Source organism: Pagrus pagrus (assembly GCF_965226575.1).
Source record: "Pagrus pagrus genome assembly, contig: HAP1_SCAFFOLD_506, whole genome shotgun sequence".
NCBI lineage: Eukaryota > Metazoa > Chordata > Actinopteri > Spariformes > Sparidae > Pagrus > Pagrus pagrus.
In genome coordinates, this window is record NW_028174961.1 from 1 (window position 1) to 12500 (window position 12500).

Genomic DNA, 12500 nt, shown 5'->3' on the forward strand with positions numbered 1-12500 from the left:
AGTGCTTACATGTTGTTCCCGTCTTGTCTGTCACCGTGTGCCGCTTATTGCTTCCACCAAGCACTCTAAATGTTGCCAGTTGAACGTCAGACTCTGTTATACGAGCTGCCGCTCTGCATTTGTTCTGTAGCTACTCATATCGCAAGACAGCTTTTAACCTCCACGAAAAATAGCTTAACGATTTTATATCGCGAGACCTCGTGGTACGGGATGATTGTTGATCACTATACTAATTTGTGACATTTGTGATGCTGCAATAATGTCATTGCTTAATGTATTAGAAAATGACATAGACTTTATTTTCTTCAAAATTGCTCTGGGGGCTTCTGTTAGAAATTCAAAATGTTTTTTATTTTGAGATGTGTATTTTTGTGCCATTTTTAGACGTTCTATTGTTTTAAAAAAATATATTGACACTTTTACACAGTAAATGTTTTTATACAAAAATGGACTACTGTTATCAAATATCCACTTGATTTGACAAATTTGGATGGGTAACGCTATATAAATAGAAGACAGACTTGAAATATTGCCCTATGCTTTACCACTCACTACAATCTTTGTTTCACTTACTTGCAAATACTATTTCTTAATGTTAATACATTACCATTCCATCTTGTTCCACAAAAAGGTGGTACTTAGCAGAATACATTCTGCTTCATACCGGCAGATACTGAACCGCTGTGTCAGCCACTCGATGACTACCTGGAACAATTTTTTTTTTTATTTGTCATTGTGGTTTTATTGTCACAATTCATTTAATCCCCCGGGCAAGAAATAATTAACTTTTTATTTGTCTAACTTGGACACAAAAGTATATGTTGTACTTACCTCTGGCAAAATGACCTCATTTAAGTAGGCATCTCTTTCAGCAACAGCCACTTGTTTGGCAACAAGCCCTTCTAACCTGACAATGAGTTCTCCTGTCTGAAATATTGATAATGACAACATTAATATTTGCCTTTATTTTCATATTGTATGCGTTTCATACGTAGAGACACCATGAACAATTTTTTTCATTTGTAAGGTGTTAATTAATATATTAGCATTACATGCATGTATAATCTTTACCTTTATGTCGTCAAAAACAGACAGGTGGTCACATAGAATGCTTTCAGTGTTGGGTCGTATCCTGTGTTCCTGAACAGGTACATTCTGTTTGACAGAATGCGACCTGACAGAAGATCTATCTCCAAACACTGAGAATACAAAATAGTTTAATCAGTCCAAATACCTTTAAAAAGCAACATGTCAGGTTTGAAAAAGGATGTCATTATTCTTTCAAACCAAACCCCAAACCCAAAAAGGGAAATCTGTCAGTAATACCTTGATCTCTTTGTCAGTCAAAATGCTGTCTGCCTGGGTGGATTCCACAATATCTTTATCCCTGCAAGAAGTAAAAGCATGAACTATGAGGTCGGCTTGTAATTGCCATATAGCAAAGACATGTATTTGAGAAAATGTTCCTAATTGACTTTTGAGCTGGAGGACAACACTTAAAAACATTGTAATTTCTTTGAAAGTCAGCTTGCTAAAGTACCGTACTACTAGCACAATTTAAAAACATCAATGTTCAACAAATTATGGTCATATTTCATACAGTAATGACAGAACAATAAAATTACAGCAAATTATTTGAGATATTTTCTTAGTTTTTTTTAAAAAATTGTTTTAGGTTATTTAATGGAACATGTTGCTGAATCCTGTCCTCCTCAAATTTTATTTTTTCCAGGTCTTCTTTGGTGAGTGGGAAAGTCTGTGTGAATGACAAAAAATAAAAAAATAAAAACATAAATAACATTACTCTGAATTCTCTTTGAGTAAACATTGGCTTTAAGCGAAAAGTTTAATATATCTGACCTGAACACTCAGGCCTTTTATCATCTCAGCCGCATTGTGTCTTCTTAGAGTTCGACACTGGTTGAGGGAGAGATCGTCATTGCTGACATCTCTGTTTTGGACCTCATTCTCAGCTGCCTTTTTTTGGGATAAAAACATAGTCACAAATGGCATACAAGACAGTTATTTCTTGTTGTCATCCTGTTTGTGTGTTTTACAAATGATGACAGCTCCTAACAAAGCTGAAACAGTTTACTTACCGAGCACACAAAGATCCCACAGTTATCATGGTCTCTCTGCCTCCACTGCTTTGGGAATGTGACCTTCCATCCCTTGAGCCCTCCGTGGTTTCTGAAGACATTACTTTGATAACAAAACATAAGGGGTCACATTTCTATGACAGTAATTCCCTTGCCTAAATTTTTGAACCACCCTCTGAATTTTGTGTCTTCACTTCTCACCTCATTGTTGTTTGAATCCTCAAAGAATCGTACAATCTCAATTCTTTGTTTGAGAAGTCTAGTACCTAAGTCATAAAGATACCAGAAGCACATATATCTGCAGTTACATCTTTTGTTTTGTCTAACAGTGAAAAAGTAATGCTTTTGATAGCCACAGTGATAACTTCTAACCAAGTTATCGGTGCATTTATACATTTATATATTGTCCATCAGTCTCTGTCTTATCACACCATTAAGGCTATACAAAATAACATATCAATTATACAGTACATCATTACAAATTAAACCTAATGTTCTATGACTTTTTTATTGCAGCATGTCCACTGTGTGAGACCTATATTTCTATGCTGGACTTGAGTAAATATGATTGTCTTCTTAAAAGATAAAAATGCATATTTACATGTCAAATATGAGCTCAACTACCATGGGGGAATGCAAAACTCCCCTTTAGTAACTGATGAAATGTCTCACATTACACTTATTATTTGTGTTATTTATTAATATTAGTGTTCAAAATTTCTTGCATAGTATTTCAAATATAGCATCATATGTTTATTGCATTCTTCATTCTGAATGCATGTTTGGGTGATAACTTTTATACTACTTTGGCTACTGTTTACCTGCTGTTCACTTTAATTCTTGAAGTAAAATTACACACAAATTTAACATGTTGCTAACACTGTGCTGCAGCAAACATGGTCCAAGCATCTCTTTTGAATAATTATATTGATATACATGTGTTTAACATCATTTTTATGACATGGTTGATGTGCTGTCATGTTGGCCTACCCAAAGGATGAAGTGGTTTCCAGTCTCAGGAGTGCTGTGACCCACAAACCTTGGCAGAAATATTCGGTCTGCAGTCTAGTGCAGTGGAGACAATAGCGATTTCAGTATTAAATGTCCATGTTAAAAAGACAGATTGTAAAGACATACATCTTTCAAGAATGGCAAACCCACCTTTAAGTGTTTGACAGTTTTGTCCTGGACATGGCCATTTCTTATCCAGTCCCGACTCCACAGAATGTTGTCAAAGTGAGCCAAACTCACAGACTGTGCAGTGGGGATAAAGATTTATAAGTGTTACTGTCTCCTACCTTTACTGAGGATGTTGTGTTTGTTCAGAATTGACAAAAGCATACACACAAGTACTTCATATTACCTTACTGCAGGCCCGTGTAATCTGTGCCACTCTGAAATTGACAGCCTGAATAAAAAAGATGGTGATATCAGTTTTTGCAGGATTTAGCACATAAAAATTGTCACCACACACTTGAGTGCACACTGACATGAGCCACAGCATTTATCTTTAGTCAGACTGCATGTCTGACTGTAAACATATACGTCTTAATAGATTTAATAATGTTAACAGTACTGTCATACTCACATCATCTGTCAGCCACGGCATCGTCCATGAGGTGTCGTCCAGTAAATCCAGAGGGCAAACACTCTTAATGTCTTTTATTGAAATCTGGAAGTTTCTCCCGATTTTAGTCAAAACTTGATTTTCGTCCCGAGATCCAGTTAGAAGACTTTTCAAAGTGCTCTACAAACAGCAGTGTTTTCTATTAGCTTATACAATTCATAATCATTATGGAAGTACAAAATGAGAAAAGTTATGTTCACATTGTACGATTTTCAAACTGTTTTTATGTGAAAAACATCAGATGCAGCTACTAACCTTGTCCTCTTCAGATATGCAGTAGTTGCTGGCCTGAAAAGTGATGTCTTGGACCTTGTCTGCTGGAACAGCAATAGGTGGCGGTGGAAGTGGCAGTGTCCCACTGCCAGATGTTTTCACTGAAAATATACATATTGAAAGGCATATATTATTATTTGGTCTTTACACATGTATAAAGGCACTATTCCTTAACAGCGGTGTTATTTATAATGTAAGGGTGTATTGCATGTCCTCGGTTGTTAAATAATGGAAGAGCAATGCAATAGGTTGCATCCTGTGTGCTGTGATCACAGAAATACAGATACTTTTAGTTTTTCACTGTCATAGTTGTGCGGGTGGTTCATAGTGTCACAATGTTTTTTATAATACAACTCCTATATTTCTACTCCCATATACTAAACACACCACTTGAGTCTCCAGCTGGTCCAGAATGCTGCAGCACGTGTACTGACAGGAACTAAGAAAAGAGATCATATTACTCCTGTATTGGCCTCTCTGCACTGGCTCCCTGTAAAATCAAGAATAGAGTTTAAAATCCTTCTCCTCACTTACAAAGCTGTTAATGGTCAGGCACCATCATATCTCCAGGAGCTCATACTACCCTATTACCCAACTAGAGCATTACGCTCCCAGAACGCAGGCTTACTTGTAGTTCCTAAAGTCTCCAAAAGCAGAATGGGAGCCAGAGCCTTCAGTTATCAAGCTCCTCTTCTGTGGAACCATCTTCCTGTTTTGGTCCGGGAGGCAGACACCCTCTCTACCTTTAAGAGTAGACTTCAGACCTTCCTTTTCGATAGAGCTTATAGTTAGGGCTGGCCCAGGCCTGTCTTGGACCAGCTCTTAGTTATGCTGCTATAGGCCTAGTCCGGGGGACAAATGACACACTGAGCTTCTCTCTCCTCCTCTCCTCTCCATCTGTATACATTATGCCTGTATACATGCCCCATCTCTGCATGTCACTGACTTCACTTCTTCCCCGGAGTCCTTGTGCTCTCTAGTCCTACAGGCTCCCATGGATCCTGGCCGCGCCTGGGTCGTGGATCGTGGATGCGCCTACTGCTATGGCCCTGCCTGATCATGGATGCGCCTACTGCCATGGCCCTGCCTGACACCCACCACTACTGTCGCTAATATTAGTCATATCTCTGTTACATAAATCAAATCAAATCAAATCAAATCAAATTTTATTTGTATAGCCCAAATTCACAAATCACAGTTTGCCTCAGAGGGCTTTACAATCTGTACAGAGACGACACCCTCTGTCCTTCGACCCTCGATTCGAGTGAGGAAAAACTTGCCCCAAAAAAAAGGCCCTTTTAACAGGGAAAAAAATGCGGAAGAAACCTCAGGGAGAGCCACAGAGGAGGGATCCCTCTCCCAGGACGGACAGACGTGCAATAGATGTCGCATGTACAGAGCAGATCAACGAGATCACAATGTATTCAATTATAAGCGATGGTTGACAGGAGTGAAAGTACATAAAGATGTATTACAGCCTCTATTATATTAAGACATGGCATTGAATTTAGTGCCAGCGGTATAATTTCCTTAAATTTTGCTACAGCACTATCAGATAGACATCTAGTGAAGGAGTTTTTGCCTAATGGTGTGTAGTCCAGTAATAGAACTTCAAAAGTTATTAAGTGATGGTCTGATAAAAGAGGATTCTGTGGAGAAACTGTTAGATTTTCAATCTCGATACCATAAGCTAGAACAAGATCAAGGGTGTGGTCAAAACAGTGAGTTGGTTTATGTACACACTGAGAGAAGCCAATAGAGTCTAATAATGAGATAAATGCAGTACTAAGGCTATCATTAATGACATCCACATGAATATTAAAATCACCTACAATAATTACTTTATCTGATTTGAGGACTAGACTTGATAAAAACTCAGAGAATTCAGATAAAAATTCTGAGTAAGGACCAGGTGCTCGATACACTACAACAAATAGAACTGGCTGTAAAGTGTTCCACGTTGGATGTGAAAGACTCAGAACAAGGCTTTCAAATGAGTTATAATTTAATTTAGGTTTAGGAATGATTGACAGACTTAAGTCATAAATAGCTGCAACACCACCTCCTCGGCCGGAGCCTCGAGGAATGTGAGTATTAATGTGACTGGGTGGAGTCGATTCATTCAGGCTGACATATTCTTCAGGATGCAGCCAAGTTTCAGTAAGACAGAATAAATCAATATTACAGTCTGAAATTAAGTCATTTACTAATACAGCTTTCGATGACAGGGATCTGATATTTAGGAGTCCGCATTTAATACGTTCCACTACTATTATTGTAATGCATTACTACATACTATCCTTACCGTTAACCACTACTACTGTTATCACTAGTAATCACATTTCCAGCATTGTTGTTGCTGTGATGCCTCTTTATGTGCTTTCATTCCTGTCAACCATCCATTATAATTGTATACATTGTGATCTCGTTGATCTGCTCTGTACATGCGACATCTATTGCACGTCTGTCCGTCCTGGGAGAGGGATCCCTCCTCTGTGGCTCTTCCTGAGGTTTCTTCCGCATTTTTTTTTTCCCCTGTTAAAAAGGCTTTTTTTGGGGGCAAGTTTTTCCTCACTCGAATCGAGGGTCGAAGGACAGAGGGTGTCGTCTCTGTACAGATTGTAAAGCCCTCTGAGGCAAACTGTGATTTGTGAATTTGGGCTATACAAATAAAATTTGATTTGATTTGATTTGACCACTGTTGAAAACATGTAAACAAACCTGAAGACCTGAAGACCAGTGTGCCCAGCGGACCCAATGTCAGGGGCACGGATGACAGTTTTCTGATGTCATCAAGGAATTTGTTGTTAATGCAGCAGTTGTGCATCTCCAACAAAATCCTCACTGTCTGCTTGAAATGTACCTCGTTCATTTGGGTGAGCGAGTACCTGGTAGCTGCTAACTCGCAATTCAGCTGTTCTGCTACAGATTTGGAGCGTAAATTGGGGCACAAGTTCAAACTCCTTAAACTTTCCTCTGGTCTCTTCTGGTGGAAACGGTCGTACAATTCGTACCTCTCAGTGGTTTTGGTAACTGGATGGGGCAGTATCCATCGGTCATCGTTTTTTGTTGGTGGTTGTAAGGGGGAATGTGTACTGAGGTTTTTTACCCAGGCCATTTCAATTTGGAGTTTCTTTTCTGCTGCACTTGCCAAATTGTCTGTGGTTGGTGGACACAATTGCCCTGCTTCGATTGTTCATGTGTCTGGCAACTTGGCCAGACACATCTGAGATATAGCATGTTGGGAATGCTTTAAAACTAAGCAAACCATCAACATGGTCCCTAGCGGACTCAGTCCAGAACAAAAAGTTCAAATAGTAGACCAGTCCATGAGGGCAAGAGAAATGCAGTACTCCACCTGTAAATAATAAAAGAAAGCATAAACATAGAAAAAAAGACCAACGACACATAATCATTTTAAAGACATCTCATTTTGAAGTCTAACCTCCAGTCTTTTGCAGCTTCAAGAAAAGCTTCGGGTACACTTCCTTGAAGTTGACGGGCTCCTCCAACCTGTTCACGAGGTCAGTGACAGATCCCTCATCACTGACACCAAGTGCATTACAGGCCTCCTGCAGGTCTTTCTTTAGAGGCTGTGGGTGTTTTGGACAGTAGTAGTTTTTTTGTATTACATTGTTTAGACAATATAAATGACGAAAATAACTACTGACATTTTCAATATAACACACCTTCTTCAATTCAAGCAGGGACAGAATCGTGTCTTCATCCAACTGCTTTGCTGGCACTTTTGAATCTTCTTTTCTTTTTTTCATGCCTTTCTTTGCCTCTGTTTTTGGCGGCATGTCCCCCTTTCTAACATCCTCCCCCATCCAAGGAGCCAATGTTGAGTATGATGTCTTGGTCTCATATGGGTTTCTAGTTGATGTACCTGGGATATTTTTAAATGATAAAAATAACTTTCATTAACATTAACAACATACTCTATGTAATTTACAGATATGCAGGCCTGTGTACTGCGTGTGATATGTAAAATCAATCCAATTGTACTGTTTTCCGGTTACTCTGAATAACGTGTTTTTTCTTTAGCTCACTCACAGTCCTGGCTACCTTGACAAAACTTAAAATGCACAATAAGTGACTTTAAATGAGGGAAAACATACAAATCCCCTCAAAGAAATAACAACACAGAAGACAGCACCTTGGTCCCAAAAATAAAATGTAAATCAGTACATGTGCAGTAAGCCAACAGAAAAGTCCTATATTCATTACTACAAAATATGAAATTGGGCTGATTTTAAATGAGCATTTCTAGCAAAAAGTGTACTGGAAGCATTCATGATCGTTGTTGTGGACTGATGGCTGTGATCTGTATGCACTTTTTATATCAAATGAATTATGTGAATAACAGTTTACTCTGGACAGAACTCACTTAAGGGTATACTCCCTCTTGTGGCATAAGCGAGCAACAATGTGGTAAACTTTTATAACAGGTATGTATAGTCCTGTCTAGCTTTGATTATAATTTTGGCCACAGGCAAGTGATGAGATGACAGTGTGAATTTTCTGTACAGGCCATTCAATTCTTTTGGATGCATACTTAGAAGAAAAATGAGGGTTGTGAGTGATAAAAAAAATTGAGTCTTATTCTACAAAATCTATGTTGTATTTTGTGAAAACGCGAGGATATCTCCCTTTTTCAAATTAGACGACAAACCATAATTAAAAGAACACTCTTTTTTCCAGTTTTCGTTTCAGAATAGGCAATTGATTGATATGAAGGTACACAGATAAGCTAATAATTACCTCACAAAAGTTCACTTGGAGCTTATAAAAACAAATCAAAGTTATGCCAAAAGTGTTTTCAATTTTCCGTACAAGAACAATGTAAATCAAATGTTAACAGTTTCTGTTTGACGAACCCATCCCCTTTCCTTGAGCCATTTTTGTCTTGTCATGTAAATGTGGTTATGGGGCCTAGGATAGGAACTTTAAATGTCTAATGCAATAAACTAACCTGATATAAACCCCTCGGCGATCATTTCCTTGTCTAGCTGTTCCCATGCGCTGTTGATGTTGATGCTGAGGTCTTCTTCTGTGAGAACCTCTGGATCAGGCCTCTTAAATGTAGAGACTGCAAAAAGTCATCATATTAGCAACAGCAGTGTAGAATGATATAAACAATAGCTGTTCTTGATAATTAGCATAATTGCAAACAACACTAAGTTTAGTTAGATGTTCATGTATACACTGCAGGCTCACCTGGTATGTCAAAGGCTACCTTCCAGTTTGCATCTGCGATAATAACTGGAGGGCAGTCCCCACACTGGTAACAACTGAACATGAATCTGAAGTCTGTCAATGACAGAAAGTGGTGTAAAGCTCTTCGAACCGTTTGGTGGTGGAAACGGTTGTCATTGAAGAATGACAGGGTTGACGGCATGCGACCAGGAGCGGTTTTGTTCTGAGAAATGCATAAAAACCTGAGTCAAAAAAATACATCCAATTGCTGTTGTCACACACAACAGTCCTGAGACATAACTTTTCTGTTACCAATAACCTCAACGACAACTTAAAATAGAGAGTAAGTACATTTAATGATGTCATAACACGTAAAGCATTATATAGTGTCTAATTTCAATGAAAAGTAGCTTAAAATAAAGACCAAAGGCCCCTGGCAGTAGTTCATCATTATTTGCATGACAGATGACGTTCAATAAAGATTTTCACTCTAAACATTAACACTTTGCAGAAAGCAGAAGTTCACATAACGGGAGGGTCAGGAAGACACGGTCATTGAAATTGTGGAACCCAGACTTGTAGTCCTGAAAACGCACATGGTTCTTGCATATGGGACACTGCTTGATGGCCACGGAGATACCTGTAGATCATTTAGGGTCAAATGAAAACAAGATGACAAACAAACACAGATGAAGACTTAATATGTACAGTATGTGTAACATAATGATTGACAGACAGACAGACAGACAGTCAGAAAGGACAGACAGAAACAGATGCATGTTTTTTAAACTATCAACATCACTTGCCTTTTTTAATGTATGTGTAGCCATAAACAGTTGCCTGAGTGGTAATGATGTTGTAGGGCAGTAGATCTGGTGGTGTGGGTCCCGGACAATATGGGCAAGTGGTCTCTTCTGGAAAGAAAACATTGGGGGGATCCTTCTCTTTACTTCTGAGATCCACTGGTAGCTCCTGGAGTGGTGGGATTTTCTTTTTAGTATACAAATAGTTGGTCATTTGACATACATTTCTGTCATTTTCGGCATACGCTGAAATTTCAGCTTCCAACATGTGTATTTCTGTTTCCAGATCGTCTATGTCATTTATCAGGATGTCTGAATTAGGCAGGAGAAGATCTGGGGATTCCTGAAAGATCCACCACATTGCCAGCATGCGGTGGAGACAACAATGTGATTTCCCAGTCCCTCTACACTGGCAGTTCCACTTACCAGACACTGAGTCAAAGGTTACTCTAGTGCGCCCACATTTGCACCAGTTATCCATCTGGCCAGTGTATATAGAGAAGAACACCCATCTTTTGGAGTATCCCATGTCACCATAAAAGAGGGGGTATACTGTGTCCACTACATTTTCTAAGGCAGCTTTATGCATGCTCTCACACTGGTCAGACCACTCCTGTGATATTAATCTTTTTTTTCAGTTAGAGTAATTCCATTGCCAGTCTAGCATACTACTTAAATATTGTAAGGAATACTGTAAAATCATGGAAACCACTTTTTTTTTTCCTTGTGAGAGCTTGTATGCGAGCAAAACTTACCAGCCATGTCTTCAAGTCATCAGGTAAACACTGTCTCTGGTATCAAAGAGTGGTACTGACCTCACGCAACACACTTGAACTATGGGTAATGGCTTAGCGCTGATCTACTTTGCTATAGCCTACATAGCCTATGATTCATATCGTTTGTGGTATGACGTAAGGCAATTGATATTGGGGGTTGTATAGAGGCGGTGGATGAGCTGTATACACTACCCAGCAAGCAACTTTCTGTGTAATAAACATGTAATAGCCGTCAATTGCAAACCTGATGACTAGGCTAGAACAAGGCTAAATTTGGGTATGAGGATGTTGATTAAATCTTCACATATAGACCACATTTCACCAGTATTTGCAATACTGGCTTAGATGTGAGAAATTAGAAAAATGAGGATAAGATCTAATTTGCACATTTTAAAGGATAAAAGGTTTGTTTATGGCACAAAAGAAAGAGAAAGTTGCATAAAGCAGCCCCTTTGGATCAGCGGTCTCGTGCTTAGTATTCTCCTGGGCGGGTGGTCACGCTATCTAGTACGCCACTGAGTCGAGAATGGAAAGCATTGTACAATTCTTTCACTCGTGTATTTTGCTTCGCAAGTACGGTCTCTGGCAATAAGTGCTCGTGTTTACAGTGTCTGCGCCTGCGCTTTCCAGCAGGAAGCACAATTGTTGTTTTACATTAATGTATGAAAATACTACCATGATCTCAGGGAAATGTGTGCTGAAGCAGGAGTGGTATATGTAACTATTATATATATATACATACATCTCTAGTTTCTGACACGATTGAGGTCATTCAACATCTCCCGGACTATACTCAGGATGTTTTATGAGTCTGTGGTGGCCAGTGCTATACTATGCTGTTGTGCGCTGGGGCAGCAGGCTGAGGGTAGCGGACGCAAAAAGGTTGAACAGACTGATCCGCAAGGCCAGTGACGTTGTTGCGAGTGGAGCTGGACTCTCTGACGGCGGTGTCAGCGAGGAGGATGCTGTCCAAGTTACATGTCATCTTGAACAATGGCTCTCATCCACGCCATGACGTGGTGGTCAGCCACAGGAGTACATTCAACACTTTGTTCAACTCCTAATATTATTATTATTATTATTATTATTTCTGCATATTCTGAATTTTGAATGGGAGCAATTTCCCCTCGGGGATTATAAACTATTTCTGAATCTGATTCTAATTCTGAACAAATGCTGCTGCATAGACATGTGTAGAATAGCATGATCCGATAGATGAAAGATAGGAGTAACAATTAAATTGAGACGCTACATTTTCAGCACTTTCTTTATCACAACTAGCCAGACTGTAAACAGGTCTAGGTTCAGTGGCTGTTAGACCATGAATGAAAACAAGTCATCAAATGTCTACAGTGCCACCCTCTGGCAGATATAGGAACCTGCATCTGGACATTGGCAGCAGTGAACTATTCCAGGCGTAGTCAATACATTTACACATTCTCATTTCTTAAGCTCATGAGAAAAACACCCCGATGTCTACAACAATCCTCCAGTGAGCATTTTTCTGTTAAACAGAAATCACTAGCAACACAACATTCGACTGGCTCAGAAGTGCAAATGTTTTATTGAGTATATGAAGACAACAATGACAAATTCACATTTAGACAATATTTCCACCAGGATTTGCAATACTGGCTTTCAACTAAGACATTTCAATGTGTTTTCTTAGTCAAGCTCCAAAATTAAGACATGCTCTTATTTGCACATTGTACAGGATAAAGGA

At 39.0% G+C, this 12500-nt stretch overlaps 1 protein-coding gene and 2 long non-coding RNA genes across 4 annotated transcripts; all 3 read right to left on the minus strand.

The window, feature by feature from the left end:
- Nucleotides 1-35: 35 nt before the first annotated feature.
- On the minus strand, nucleotides 36-1559 carry LOC311254166. 2 transcript variants are annotated; one of them, XR_014622213.1, is made up of 4 exons: nucleotides 1327-1559; nucleotides 1072-1199; nucleotides 832-927; nucleotides 36-705 (listed from the first exon to the last, which is right to left on the minus strand). It is a non-coding gene; the product is annotated as an uncharacterized lncRNA (long non-coding RNA). The 2 variants fall into 2 exon arrangements; XR_014622214.1 differs by having other exon boundaries at nucleotides 36-927.
- An 89-nt stretch (nucleotides 1560-1648) lies between these two features.
- On the minus strand, nucleotides 1649-7802 carry LOC311254164 (uncharacterized protein; the record flags this gene model as incomplete). Its single annotated transcript, XM_084384564.1, has 12 exons — nucleotides 1649-1756; nucleotides 1861-1977; nucleotides 2100-2202; nucleotides 2301-2365; nucleotides 3090-3164; nucleotides 3261-3353; nucleotides 3463-3507; nucleotides 3688-3846; nucleotides 3982-4100; nucleotides 6721-6921; nucleotides 7445-7592; nucleotides 7689-7802. 12 exons carry the CDS (start codon nucleotides 7800-7802, stop codon nucleotides 1649-1651), a joined length of 1347 nt encoding a protein of 448 aa, XP_084240690.1.
- Nucleotides 7803-7805: 3 nt separating this feature from the next.
- On the minus strand, nucleotides 7806-9390 carry LOC311254165. The gene is made up of 3 exons (XR_014622212.1): nucleotides 9220-9390; nucleotides 8975-9091; nucleotides 7806-7888 (listed from the first exon to the last, which is right to left on the minus strand). It is a non-coding gene; the product is annotated as an uncharacterized lncRNA (long non-coding RNA).
- Between the last annotated feature and the right edge of the window lie 3110 nt (nucleotides 9391-12500).